Source organism: Pungitius pungitius, chromosome 3 (assembly GCF_949316345.1).
Source record: "Pungitius pungitius chromosome 3, fPunPun2.1, whole genome shotgun sequence".
In the NCBI taxonomy this organism is placed as follows: Eukaryota; Metazoa; Chordata; class Actinopteri; order Perciformes; family Gasterosteidae; genus Pungitius; species Pungitius pungitius.
The window spans coordinates 3,244,795-3,259,243 of NC_084902.1; the positions used below are offsets into that span (position 1 = coordinate 3,244,795).

Below are 14,449 nucleotides of genomic sequence, written 5' to 3' on the forward strand. Positions count from 1 at the left end.
TGGTTTGACAACATTCCCATTACTTTATTGAATACATATCCCCAGAATCATGGTTGTGTTTTGTTGTACACTAAATGCATTTTATCTAGTTAATTTATGAACCTGGTCAATTAATTGTTTAATATCCTAAACTTGTTATATTTAACTGTTAAAAGTTTTATGTCCAATTCCATTAAAAAAGTTTTTAAAAAGTGATCGGATTTAATAGCATTGTAGTTACTTTGTGAGGAAAATAATTAGATTTTCTCTTTCAACTTCTCGCCTGCAACTTGCTGTTGAATTGGTTAAAGTAAAAATGGATCTCGGGAACAATGGTTGAATCAGGAAATTCAGTCATTCTCGGCACTCTTTTAAATAACCTTCTCTTTGCTCTTTAGGCGTTGGATAAAGTATCAACTACTTACAGCCACACACCTGCAATTTGTTACATTTTGTATGAAATAACAGATTAGTGGTGGACAAGAGCAAGAAATCAACTCAAGTGAAATGTTTGTTTTAAAGCATGAACCACCATCAGACCCAGTAGTTATTGGGGATATGTATCATTCTAATCATTACAAAGGTTAGTAAAAAAATAATTCACGATTGAAGCATGACGTTTTTAAGCCTTGCACAATGTGGCTGAAAACATCTCCAGGCAGCTAAACATTTGAAATGTGATTCAGAGTTGGCTAAAGTTCATGTAAACCTGATGTCAAAGTTTGTTGTGCAAAACGAATCAAAGAGAAATGAAGACTGAAATAAAAACCACAAAAGCTCAAAGTTTTTCTAGACCAAAGTTGACATAAAATTGGTTTATTTGATTTTAAGTCGATGGTTGCATGATGGAGTGAATCTCCTTCGGTGTACCAGAGGGGACCAATCCTGCAGGAGAAGCTCCTTCAATGAACACCTCAGAGCCCCACGGCGTCTTTCTGCACGGTGCAACCCAACAGAGCATTTCCTGCTTCCACACACTCCGTCACCCCTGAAGCTGCAGAACAGAAAACACACAGAGCACGTCATCAGCAGACTGTGAGTAAACAGCAGTCACTGTTGAAAACATCAGACACTTCATATTGTGCTTTTTACCTTTCTGAGCTCGGAGCCAGGACACAGCCTTCATAGCCAGAAGCTCCCACTCCTCCTGAGCATCCATCTTGAAACCATGAAGCCAGATCAGAGCCAGAATGGTGGCCCACACGTCCTGCTTCACCTAATTCAACAAATCAAACAATGCAAAATGGATCAGAACCCAACGGGGAAAACAAAGTTAAAGAGAACAGAGAGGATTCAGCACCAATGGCAACATTGAACAGTCCCATCATTAACCCACCGATGCAGGCTTGGGCTTCTCCACCTCCTCGCTGGTCTTTCCCAGTGCAGCAGCCAGATGTGGATCCAGCACCCAGCAGCCAGACGCCTCCTGCAGGGAGACCAGCTGCAGCAAAGGGTCTCTGGGGGGCTGTTTGGGCTGAGAGCTTTCTGAAGAGGAGAGCAGAGTGAAAATATCAAAATAAACCCTCTGGATCATTGCACTGGTAATTATTCAGAGTAATTCATTTGGTTTAGTATTTTTTTTATTGTTTTCCTATTTGAAACTAATGAATAAAAACATGTATATTAAAGGGAAGACATATGAGGGAATTAATCAACAAAAATGTCATCATTACCTGCTAAGTATCTATAAACACAAAGTGCATATGACTGACGCCATTAGTTTTGAAAGCATTTGGTCGTTAATCAAATTGTTGATGAATACAAGGTTTTAAATGATAAAGAGTCAACATTCGGTAAAGAGATGACAGTTGTCAGCAGGTGTTTCCTAAATAAGGCTACTTACCAAGTGTCACACTTTGGTCCATCACTTAAAGAAAAAAAAGAGACAACAACAGTAATAACAAGGAAGGAACTGAAATTGTGAGATTTGGACATAATGTGAAAATGTAAAAATGTCTTTTGTTTAAATTAGTTTTAGTCTATTTATAGAAATACACTTAGATCTTTTTATATTCACACTTACTTGGAGACAGCTGCGGCATACCACATGCTACCCGCCCTTTGAGATAATAAAAACACAGCGTGAGGTCGAGACATGAGCCTATAAAGTGCAAATAACTAAACCAAGAATATCAACAAAACTACTGGATTGGAACATTATTACAATGACTAACAACAAGAAGTTCAAATGAATTAAAATATATCAAAAGTGTAGAAATACACAGGTATGCTTTACACTCCGATTCATATTTGTTGAGTTTACATAGAACATTAAGACAGGTTTTACTCGGATGAAAAAAAAGCAGGAACTGAAATTGTAAGATTTGGACCTTCTCAATGTGTTAACCACTTCAGGAGAAACCAGGACAGAGGACAAAGAAAAGAAAACGTAAATCACCAACAGTGACACTGGTGCAGATGGGGGATGGACTTTGTTACAAAATATTGGCTAAATGCATACACATCGTTTTTATCGTGTTTCAAGTACGAAGTTCAACAAACTCTGAATCACACCCTAAACTTTACTTGTTTAGTAACTTGTTTAGAGTTGGTTCAATCAACTCTGAGTAGGTTGACTCAGGGTTGAGCACGTGCACTGAAGGGAGCATGAATGGAGCCATTATACAACGGTTTACCATGGCAACGACCCTAAACAGTACCCCTGTGGTACGATGGTATTGAACGTTTAATGTCATTTTTCAGGTGCATCCTGTGGAACTCCTCTTTAATGGCTCTCACTGGTTTGTGTCCAGGGAACAAACCCGTTTAAAAGCTGTTTGACACTTTTCTCATGGCTCTGCATACAGTGGCCTTACTACTGTTGTAAAGGAAACTGCCGAAGAAAAACGTTACTGTTCAAACAAGTAGTTATCTGGAAATGACAATATATCTAATCGAGCCTTCAATATTCTCTCCTGACGTTTAACACCCTGTGAAGTACAACCGCTTCGTCATCATTAGGATCGTCCAGAAAAGGCCATGCCATGTTCGAGGAAACACTTTAGTCTTTAACGTAACAGGATCTTACTTTGTTCATATGTGGAAACTGCGCTAAAATCATCCTGATTCAGAGTATGAATGAATGAGTAAACAAAAGAGCGCTGTGTCATTGGCTGGCTGCTGTCAAAGGGAGGAGCCTGTGAAAGAAGGTCCCGACCAGGTTAGGTTCACAGGCTCAGTTACCATAGCGACTCACCCTGAGCTTTAGTTACCTCCCCTTCTGAAACCGACAACCCAGAGTTTCCCTCATCTCAGGGTTAACAAACTCTGAGTTTACACTGAACCCGCTTCTTGAAACAGACCCCAGCCGTTGAATATTTATCTTTTCTCGGATTTACAGTCCATGGCCACGTAAAAAGTGTCAAAAATTACTCATTATCATTATTGATCAATATTTATATTCCTCTTTGAGGTTAAAAAGAGAGAAATAGGTCAGGACGGTAATCTGCTGGATCAAACATTTAGGACAAAGCAGACTTTTGTTTACATCCATTTAATCTATAACAATACACTTTTAGATGTATACTTACTAAGATTCATCTGAGGAAGCTGCGCCATATCACAAGACATCGGCACTTTGAGATCATAAAAACACAGCGTGAGGTGAAGACATGAGACACGCTAATAACTAAACCAAAAACAACAAAACTGCTGGATTGGGACCTGTTATGAAAATAGTTCAAGATATCTCAAAAGTGTGTATAAATTTACAAGTATGCGCCTGATTCAGAATGGTTGAGTTTTACTTCATCATAGAACATTAAGACTTAGGTTTTACTTACTCAATGAACGGGGCTGAGCCATGCAGCACATCATCATCATCCCTTTGAGATTAAAAAAGAAAGAAATTGTAAGTGATAAGATGAGAGACAATAACTAATCAAACATTATGTACATACATTTTCATTCATGGTCAGCTAGTACCTCATAAATTAGAGGGAAACTGTACTTTTGTAATATCTATAGAAATCACTCACTGGGTGCTGGAACCATTCGGCGCACCAGAGGTCCTTGAATAGCTTCGCTGTTGGATTTATTGACGGCGATGAAGGCGGTGAAGGCACTGCTCACTCCTGATTGGACGCTGAGCTCCACCACCTTCTTCTTCCCTCCTGCGTCTTCCTGTCCTCCGCGCTCGCTCTCCTCCATCTCCAGCGAGCGGATCAAGGTCCGAGCGGCCAACCTGTGGATCGTTAGTCTGCAGAGACAAAACCCAGATGTAGAAAATCATAATACACATACTGATTATTTATTGTAGGATTCCTGTTTGTCCAGAAGTGAAAAGTAGAAAGGGATTCTTGACTAAATGATTACATTGAAGGCCACTTTCCACATTGTGTGTGTCAGCCACCGCTGAGCAGATCTTTAATGCGTCAGTGCATCTCCAGCCACTTATCCAGGTTCATGTCACCAGGGCAACAGTTCCAGCAGGGGACCCCAAACGTTCCCAGGGCCCATCGACCAGTTCTAACTGGGGGATCCCAAGGCGTTCCCAGGTCAGTATATATATATACACTCACCGGCCACTTTATTAGGTACCCCATGCTAGTAACGGGTTGGACCCCCTTTTGCCTTCAGAACTGCCTCAATTCTTCGTGGCATAGATTCAACAAGGTGCTGGAAGCATTCCTCAGGGAGTTTGGTCCATATTGACATGATGGCATCACACAGTTGCCGCAGATTTGTCGGCTGCACATCCATGATGCGAATCTCCCGTTCCACCACATCCCAAAGATGCTCTATTGGATTGAGATCTGGTGATTGCGGAGGCCATTTGAGTACAGCGAACTCATTGTCATGTTCAAGAAACCAGTCTGAGATGATTCCAGCTTTATGACATGGCGCTTTATCCTGCTGAAAGTAGCCATCAGAAGTTGGGTACATTGTGGTCATAAAGGGATGGACATGGTCAGCAACAATACTCAGGTAGGCTGTGGCGTTGCAACGATGCTCAATTGGTACCAAGGGGCCCAAAGAGTGCCAAGAAAATATTCCCCACAACATGACACCACCACCACCAGCCTGAACCGTTTATACAAGGCAGGATGGATCCATGCTTTCATGTTGTAGACGCCAAATTCTGACCCTACCATCCGAATGTCGCAGCAGAAATCGAGACTCATCAGACCAGGCAACGTTTTTCCAATCTTCTATTGTCCAATTTCGATGAGCTTGTGCAAATTGTAGCCTCAGTTTCCTGTTCTTAGCTGAAAGGAGTGGCACCCGGTGTGGTCTTCTGCTGCTGTAGCCCATCTGCCTCAAAGTTCGACGTACTGTGCGTTCAGAGATGCTCTTATGCCCACCTTGGTTGTAACGGGTGGTTATTTGAGTCACTGTTGCCCTTCTATCAGCTGGAACCAGTCTGGCCATTCTCCTCTGACCTCTGGCATCAACAAGGCATTTCCGCCCACAGAACTGCCGCTCACTGGATGTTTTTTCTTTTTCGGACCATTCTCTGTAAACCCTAGAGATGGTTGTGCGTGAAAATCCCAGTAGATTAGCAGTTTCTGAAATACTCAGACCAGCCCTTCTGGCACCAACAATCATGCCACGTTCAAAGTCACTCAAATCACCTTTCTTCCCCATACTGATGCTCGGTTTGAACTGCAGGAGATTGTCTTGACAATGTCTACATGCCTAAATGCACTGAGTTGCCGCCATGTGATTGGCTGCTTAGAAATTAAGTGTTAACAAGCAGTTGGACAGGTGTACCTAATAAAGTGGCCGGTGAGTGTATATATATATATATATATATATAACCACCTCAACTGGTTCCTCAACTGGTTCCTTTAAATGCAAAGGAGCAAACCCTTTTTGCCAGATTGTACCCTTGACCTAGTCCTATTGGTCGTGACCTGTCCTTCGTGACCAATCCATCGGTTTCCTGCTGAGCACCATGGCCTCAGATTTAGAGGTGCTGTTTTATCAAATTCATTAATATATCCATCTGGCTCTGGGCTTTTATTATAAATGGTCCCCCTTTTTGAAGAGAGGTACCACCACCCTGGTCTGCCACTCTTTAGGCACTGTCCCAGACCACGCAATATTGAAGAGGCGTACCGTTAAATACAGCCCCCCAACGACCATTGCTTTCAGTATCTCTGGACGGATCTCATCAATCCCCGGGTATTTGCCACTGCAGAGTTGTTCGACTACATCAGTGACTTTCACCAGGCAAAATGACGATGATCCCTCATCCCAATACAGCTCCGCATTGACCACTTTGCCAAGGGTAACCCTACCAGAAGCACCAGGCTCCAGACAACACAGCCCTCAGCTTCATAGGGACACACAAACATCTCCACCACGATACGATGATGATACTTGGAGGGGTCAGTGTAATATAATGGACAGTTCCTTGGTTCTCACTCCTCACTCAAGTTAAAGAGGGACCTCCTCTTTCCTTGGCCAACCCATTGATGAGAGCAGAATTGGCCGAAACTATTTTATTTGATCTAAATAATGAAATTTAACTAAATATTTGCAATAACCTAAGCGCAACATTTGTAAGGACAGGACCCAAGGCATAACCAATGCTCTGTTATCTGGTTGTTTCCCCAACACTTTGAAGGAAGCAAGAGTTAACCCACTCCTGAAGAAACCCACCCTCAACCCTTCGGAAGAAAACAACTACAGACCGGTATCCCTCCTTCCCTTCCTGTCCAAAACAATTGAACGAGCCATCTTCAACCAACTCTTCTCCTACCTCCATAGTAACAACCTCCTTGACCCCCACCAGTCAGGCTTCAAGGCGGGCCATTCCACAGAGACTGCTCTCCTCGCTGTCGCGGAGCAACTCCACGCTGCTAGAGCCGCCTCTCTCTCCTCCGTCCTCATCCTACTGGACCGTTCTGCAGCATTCGACACAGTAAACCACCAGATCCTTATCTCCGCCCTTCAAGAACTTGGTGTCACAGGATCCGCGCTGTCTCTTCTCTCATCCTACCTTGATGGTCGCACCTACCGGGTAACTTGGGGAGGATCAGTGTCGGAACCTTGTCCCCTTACTACTGGAGTTCCTCAGGGCTCCGTCCTTGGTCCCCTCCTTTTCTCAATTTACACCAACTCCTTTGGCTCCGTCATTCGCTCGCACGGTTTTTCCTATCACAGCTATGCCGACGACACCCAACTAATTCTCTCCTTCCCCGACTCGGACACTCAGGTGGCGGCACGGATTTCTGCATGTCTGACTGACATCTCCCAGTGGATGTCCGCTCATCACCTGAAGATCAACCCCGACAAGACCGAACTAACTCACCCACTCAGGACCTGGCCGTTAACTTTGGTGACTCCGTGTTACTCCAGGAACCTCGGCGTGACACTTGACTCCCAACTCTCCCTGACTGCCAACATCGCAGCGACAACACGATCCTGTAGATACACGCCCTACAACATCAGGAGAATACGACCCCTTCTCACTCAGAAGGCGGCACAGGTACTGATTCAGGCTCTTGTCATCTCCCGCCTTGACTACTGTAACTCTCTGCTGGCAGGTCTCCCATGTACCGCCATACGACCCCTGCAGCTCACTGCCCGCATCCAGTTCAAAACATTGGTACTGACGTACCATGCTGTGAATGGATCGGGACCAGTCTACATCCAGGACATGGTGAAACCCTACATCCCAACCCGCACACTCCGATCTGCATCTGCCAAGCTGCTTGTTCCTCCCTCACTGAGAGAAAAGCACTCGGCGAGATCGCAACTCTTTGCTGTCCTGGCTCCCAGATGGTGGAATGAGCTCTCCGATGACATCAGGACTGCAGAGAGCCTCTACATCTTCCGTCGAAAACTAAAGACAAGCCTTTTTAGACTCTATCTTGACTAAAACACTAGCAAACCGTAGCACTAACAAATGGTAGCACTTAAATTGTACTTATAATGGCACTTTTCTATAACATGTTTTGAAACTGCTTATTTGATGAAAAATGTACTTTCTTGTTACTTGTTCTTCTGAGTTTGTATCTCTATGTGGAAATGCACTTCTTGTACGTCGCTTTGGATAAAGGCGTCAGCTAAATGACATGTAATGTAATGTAATGTAATAACTGTGCTGCTTTACCCAGAGTCCTTTGCAGGCTTGAGACTGAAGTGGAGCTGGGTCTGAGAGGGATGACCTGCCAGGCTGTACGCCACCGTCACACAGCCCTCTGACGCCTCCGAACTCTGTGGAAACGTCACAGTGTCACAAACCATTTCTTCCATCATCGCTGAGCGGAGGAATCTAACGAGGGAGTAGTTCCACTATAAGATGGTGCCGCTCCTACCTGTCCAGTGAACTGGGCGTAAACCAGTGACCTTTGACCCTGGAAAAGTGCTGCGATCGGTGGAGAGAGAGCGGTGACAGAGACTCCGCTCGGCAGGTCCCACTTGACTGAGACGTCCACCACAGACGGTTGCAGAGCGAACCGCATTGACTGCATCACCTGGTGAGTAAGAACAATTTAAGTAATCATGTCTTGGTGGTAATTGGACTTTTCATGGAAGGAAATGCAGCGGTGTGTTACTTTGGGTTGCATCCTGTCGGTCCCTGTGATGAACTGAGCGTGGCCTCCTCCTTCTTTGGCCAACCCGTTGATGAGAGCAGAACTGGCCCCTTCCCCAATCCCAAAAGAGAAGCACCTACAACACAGTGGGTTGGTTTTTACATACAGCACTTAAACATGGCACTTATTTTAGCAATTGTGTGGATTTATCTTTTTTTTTTACCTGTGGGAAGCTGAATTCTGCTTCACCAGATTAATGACTTCTTTTGTGTTCCCCACCTCTCCGTCAGTAAAGACAAATACCTGCGGAGGAGAGTTTACACAACGTTACACAACATCACAAAGAAAAAAAACGTTCCACATTCCAAGTATTTCTCAGAGACGTGTTTGATTGTTGTTTCGGTGAAAAAAGGCATTCCAACAGAAAATTCTAAAGAACAAGGTGCAGCAAGAATTAATGTGTTAAAAGAACAAACAGTAGCAGGTTCTGACTGAAACGGATGGTTCTGTTATCTACAAACCAGTTATTTACAACCAGTTCAACAAGTGTGTGTGTGTGTGTGTGTTTTACTTGTCGAGGTTGACTGGGAATGGAGGGCTGTCTGTAAATGTGTTTGAGTGGCTCAAGGATCTCAGTTCCTCCAAGATCAGCCTCCATCTTTTCCACTTTCTTCAGAGCCTCTTCCATGGTCTTCTGGTTGTACTCTTCACTCTTACTGCAGCCAGAAAACACACAAACCTTACAGGATACAGATGGTCTACAACCACAATCCTTTAACATGAGCATGTCTTTACTATTGACATTAACAATAGTCAATGGTTATAATCACACTTGTTGGACTAAGTGACTCACGGGAAGATGTGTTCAAAGGTGGACCCGAAACTGTAGATGTTGAAATAGCAGCCGAGCGGTACGCTCTTCAACAGGAGCAGCAGAGTGTCCTTAAGGGAGGAGAATAAGGTGAAGGTCACTGTGTGAGAGACACTATGAATGTGTTCATGAGAGGAATATCACATAATTAGTACCCTGGCATTCTTTATACGTTCTCCTCCCATACTGCCAGATCGATCCAATAAGAAGACAAACTCTCCACATGAAGCCATTGATGACATCACAGCTTGGGGGAACTCTGGGTAAAGGCTCAGCATCACTACTGGATCACCCATCAGAGAGCCTGGAACACAGAGAACATGATCATTCATCCTAACATATTATAACTCTATACATTATCAGTTCAAATGTAAACCCACCAGGCTGTGAAGAGGCCCGTCCTGCCTCCACCACAGCAGAGGGCTGGTGGGCGTCTTTGTAATAAATCAGCAGTTCAACATCTCTGTCAAACTTGTGTCCTGCAGCCAACTTGACCTGCAGTGCCCCAGACAAACATCTAAAGTCATTCCAAAACATCTCTTCTTCTCCGTGATGAGAAACATTCATCAGCAGCACTCTACCTACCGTGGCCTGGGTTTGCTCTGTGTTGAGGTACTGCAGAGGGTCCAGGGGAGAGCTGGACTCTACTTTAGAGACGGGACGAGGAGAGGACACTCGGGCAGTGAAGGACAGAGTGTAGGGCACCAGAGAGGCTGGAACCGAGGTCACCTGGACGTTGACCCCTTCACTGCCAACGCTCCCTGTCAATGAGGTAAACCGGTCAGATATGAAGCACAAGACAACAAGAAGCCCTCTGCGTGTACGGGTGTGATGTGCTCCAAGTTGAAGCTTGAGGGCTCCTGAAGAAGCTGATGGCTGCTTTTCCTACCCTGAGGTTGGTAGCGAGGGTTGAGCACAGCGGGCAGGAGAAACCTCAGCCCTTCATCGGCCTGCACAGCCAGCTCAGTGACGTACTCCAGCCTGATGGAGGCGCTCTCTCCTGGAGGCAGACTGCCCACACTCAGGGAGAATATATCTGGACTCTGCTCGCTCTCCTCCAACAGGAAGGCCTGCTGACCGGAGCTCAGAGCGTCGTCATACTCCTCACGGGCCTGAAACACACAACGCACGAGTGAAACACTGTGTCACAGCTCCTTTGAGAGAAGGTCTTTGCTGTGCAGCTCACCTCCTGTTTCTCCTTCACCTCCGCCACAATCTCCGTCTGTCCGACCTTAGCGCTGAAATGACAGACGGCAGCATCTCCAGGCAGAGGGAAGACAAAGACGGCCTCCAGTGGTTTGTCCTCCTGGTTCTGGTAGTTTAGAGTGGAGACCACTGTAGCCACGTGGTCCCTGACCTCCAGCTCCACCTCCACGCTCTTCAGAGGAACTGACCGAGCACCAGATTGAAACACAGTGAACACAACATGCTTTCCTACGTTGTTGAGGTTTATTCTTTAATGAACTGTTTTATTTTTCTGCTACACCAGAGGCAGCGCCGGCGCTTCGCACACGCACATCACGCACTGCGCGTAGGGCACCAAGTGCCTGGGGGGGGGCATCAAAAAATCTGGGACGTGAAAAATCATCACAGTAGGCTACTAGTATAAATAACAAATAAAATATGTCTAAACCATGTTAATATGCAAAAGCAATACAAAAGTCATAGGCCTAGACCAAATTAGTCGAGAAAAAGGGGAACCTCCTGTGCGGCCCCCCCTCCCCCCCCCAGTGGTTTGTTCATTATGCCTCAAATCTCAAATGTGTCAGACAGCTTTGAAATGGCTTTGAAAAGGCATCAAGAGTCGGGGGCGGAAAAAAGAAAAAAGAAGAGACAGCGGGATGATGCTCGCGCGTCGCTCTCAGCTAAGACAATGTTTTAAATCAGGGCTCCCCAAACTTTGTCTTGTGAGGACCGTTGCTAGCGGTCACCGGGCGGCCGGCTGCCCACATGTACTCGCGCTCATAATGTCCGCACGGATCGCCGTATTCGGTACTCGTCCGCGGGCCGGTTACCGTTTTTGTTATCATTTGTTTTTTACGTTATCATTTACGTTTTTGTTATCATTGATGTTACCGTTTCTGTTACCGTTAGCAATAATACTAGCAATCATTCCTTAGGTTGCTAGCTAGCTAGCTAGGGTATTTCTGATTATGCTTAAATTGGGCCTGCTATTTCTTTTAGCCATCAGAGATATAGTCAGGTAACGTTAGCCTATTAGCCTAGTTTGCTTTGCACTTCAGGACGCTTTTTTGCATTTGTTATCAATTATGTTCAAACAATGTTATTGTGTAGTGAAAAAGTAGCCTAGCTACAAGTGGCACTTTCACAACGTAATGAAATGATGAGTGGGAAACTGCTCTTGGTAAAGTTAACTTTGGAAAAACCCTTTGACTGAACGTGATGTGATTAGGGAACGTTTAAGTGGTCTGGCTGTCATCAGCATCAATGGGACGTGGCTCAGAAACTGTCATATGACCTGAGAGCTGATTTTGCAGCTAGGACATGCAGGCGTGTGCCTCTGTAGGGCCTTTGACAACTGATGGTAGTGAAAATGTTTGTAATATTGTTCTATCGGATAGCAGAATGGTCTCTTTTATAGAGATGGTAAATAAATTCTACTGTGCAGTTTGTACTTATGTATGGTTATTTGCACTTTATTATTATTATTATTTGTACTTATGTATATTATTTACTGAAGAAATGTGCACATTATTACTTACACGGTTTTATACTTGAATACTTTCTGCGTTTACAATGTTCAGTTCCAAATCTGTGTTTTTAGTAATTGTGGTGGTATTTGGTATTTATAATTTTATCTTTTATATAATTTATTTCTTTTCATGTTTGTTTATGTAAATTATTTATGTTTAGAAGTTATTTGGGGAATAAAGAGACCCTAACTAAGAAATTCTGAATGGTTGTTATTCCTTTGGTGGTGGTGGTGGTTTGTTGGTTGGGGGGGGCACCACCAAGCATTTGTGCTTACGGCACCCAAATGGCTAGCGCCGGCCCTGACCAGAGGACCTGTAAAACCAAGAAGTGCATTCTGCCTCTGTCCAACAGTGTGCAAACCAGGATGAATTTGGACAATAAAAACGCCTTTTATATTTGAAGTACAAAGAATGATGAAGGTTGTTTTTCCAACAAATCCATACCTGGTTCCTTCTGAGAGGTTAGCAGACCACAGCAGCTCGCCATCATGCCTGCAACAATCAAAGAGGACGTTTGAGTACTTCATGCTGCTGGGTTGGATGGAAATAACAGCTACTGGAAATTCTGCAGCGAACAAGTGTTTATAAAAACAAATAAACATGCATTAAATAACTTGTCAAAAGTCTGGACACATCTTACACCTTTGCTTGAATGAGAAGGTGTGTCTAAACTTTTGACTGGTACTGTATAAATCCTACCAAAAGATTAAACCTTAAGTTTAATCAAATGTATTGCAAAATTTACCAATGTCAAAAACGGTTAATAAAAATAAAAATACAGGTTTCCTACCATGCTGTTCCTCTCTGCTCCGCCCCTCCTTTTTCACTCAGTGTCTTAACTGTTTAGCTGATTTTATTAGTAAAAACAGTTTACACTTCTTTTTTTTCAATAGATCTGGACAGATATTTGCTTAATGGTATTTGTTGAGTTGAATCTTGACCAGAACTACACTTCCCAGAGTGAACCGGCAGCAATCACTGTCATTGTGGAGCAACTGTGTAGAGGTCCAGTATAAGATGTTTATTTAAATGTTTACACCCAGTTAAAACTTCATTGGAAATGTTTAATGTGAATGTTTAATTTGGAAAAGCAATTTCTGTTCTTTGTCTTTAAGAAAGACATAAAAGTAAATTGATTGAGCCAGAAAATTCGAGTTGTCCTCGTGTCCTTTGGAACGTGAGCTGGAGATAACTTAACAGTATTGATGAGACTAAAAATAGATTTCCATGACGGGAAAGGACCGAATAGACATAACAATCCGATTTATTTAAAGGCATTCTTTCTATTTCTTCATAGAGCATCACAGATTCAGAAATCCAAAACCAATGGGACATAAACCGTATCGATTCACAGAGCTGCCAACCTTAAAAAGAGTGAGATTTTTTAGGGGTGACCAACATTTTGCCGTGCACACCATTATAAAGCTAATGCAGTGTGATGTAATACAACAGCCCTGAATTAAATGTTCACCTCAGTAACGTTTTATGTGTTTCTTCCATCCAATATGAATACAAATTAGTTGAACACCTGTCAGTGTAATCCAGGAATACTTTTTTTTATTTTCAATGAAAACGAAATAAGCTTTACATAAAAATTCTATCAGCATGACCAGCTGCTGCGGTGACGTCATCGAGTCAGCTGCTGTTCGGATTGCGGAAATGACCGCCCTCAGGTTCTCCCGTAACTGTGAGTCAAGGACGCCCGAGTTTATCCTCCCGAGTCCCCAAGTCCGCCGTTTTAGGTATTGATGAAGGATCACTATGCAGTGAATGTGGTTACAGGCGCGCTCCTTGGTGCCATCTACCGTCGGGCAGTTAGAGAAGGAACGAACGCGACTCGGACCAAAATCAGTTTTCTCTTTTGCGTGAGAAATGTGTGGCGGTGAGTGCGCGTCTAACACGGCGAAACCGTGAGAGTTGGCACCTCTGAATTCGGATTGCAGAGTGATGTAGGCCAACTCATGTTTTTATATATATAAATCTAAATAAACACACAGTAGACCAACTCTTACCTCTGAGGATGGATGTCCACGCGACAGAGTTACTGAGGTTTCCTCTTGTAAATATCCGAAGTCGCAAGGTTTCTAAAGCAGAACGACGTGAAGTGACAAAGCAAAAGAAGTTAACGTCACGCCTGCTGGGTGCGCCGATGTAGTGACAAGGGAGTGCCGACTGCAGGAGAGCCAGCTGAAACCTGCAAAACAACACAGCCCACGCGCACGTTTTCCGCGGTACGCGCGTGTGTTTTGCATTACCATAGATATATATGTAAAAGAAGGCTAGATGTCTCGTCCGCGTTAACGGCCAACTGAGTCGAACGTCCGCACGCGGCGGCCATCTTGCCACAGTCAGCTCGCTCACACAAAACATTGTGTTGTACCTGCACCTATAAAACAAAC

The 14,449-nt window shown here is 44.1% G+C and overlaps 1 protein-coding gene across 3 annotated transcripts; it reads right to left on the reverse strand.

Annotated features, from left to right (window-relative positions):
- Nucleotides 1-762: 762 nt before the first annotated feature.
- On the reverse strand, nt 763-14,400 carry LOC119209233 (von Willebrand factor A domain-containing protein 5A-like). Of its 3 annotated transcripts, XM_037458397.2 has the most exons (21): nt 14,063-14,400; nt 12,495-12,542; nt 10,523-10,725; nt 10,226-10,448; nt 9,922-10,097; nt 9,717-9,831; nt 9,492-9,640; nt 9,319-9,407; nt 9,037-9,181; nt 8,689-8,768; nt 8,487-8,601; nt 8,247-8,405; nt 8,042-8,145; nt 3,957-4,177; nt 3,762-3,803; nt 3,510-3,554; nt 2,003-2,038; nt 1,823-1,846; nt 1,316-1,464; nt 1,072-1,195; nt 763-973 (listed from the first exon to the last, which is right to left on the reverse strand). In XM_037458397.2, the coding sequence occupies exons 2-21, from the start codon at nt 12,538-12,540 to the stop codon at nt 894-896; spliced, it is 2,325 nt and encodes a 774-aa protein (XP_037314294.2). In that variant the 5' UTR covers nt 12,541-12,542; nt 14,063-14,400; the 3' UTR covers nt 763-893. The 3 variants fall into 3 exon arrangements, with proteins under 3 accessions (XP_037314294.2, XP_062417045.1, XP_062417044.1); XM_062561061.1 differs by lacking the exon at nt 3,510-3,554; XM_062561060.1 differs by lacking the exon at nt 2,003-2,038.
- Nucleotides 14,401-14,449: the final 49 nt, after the last annotated feature.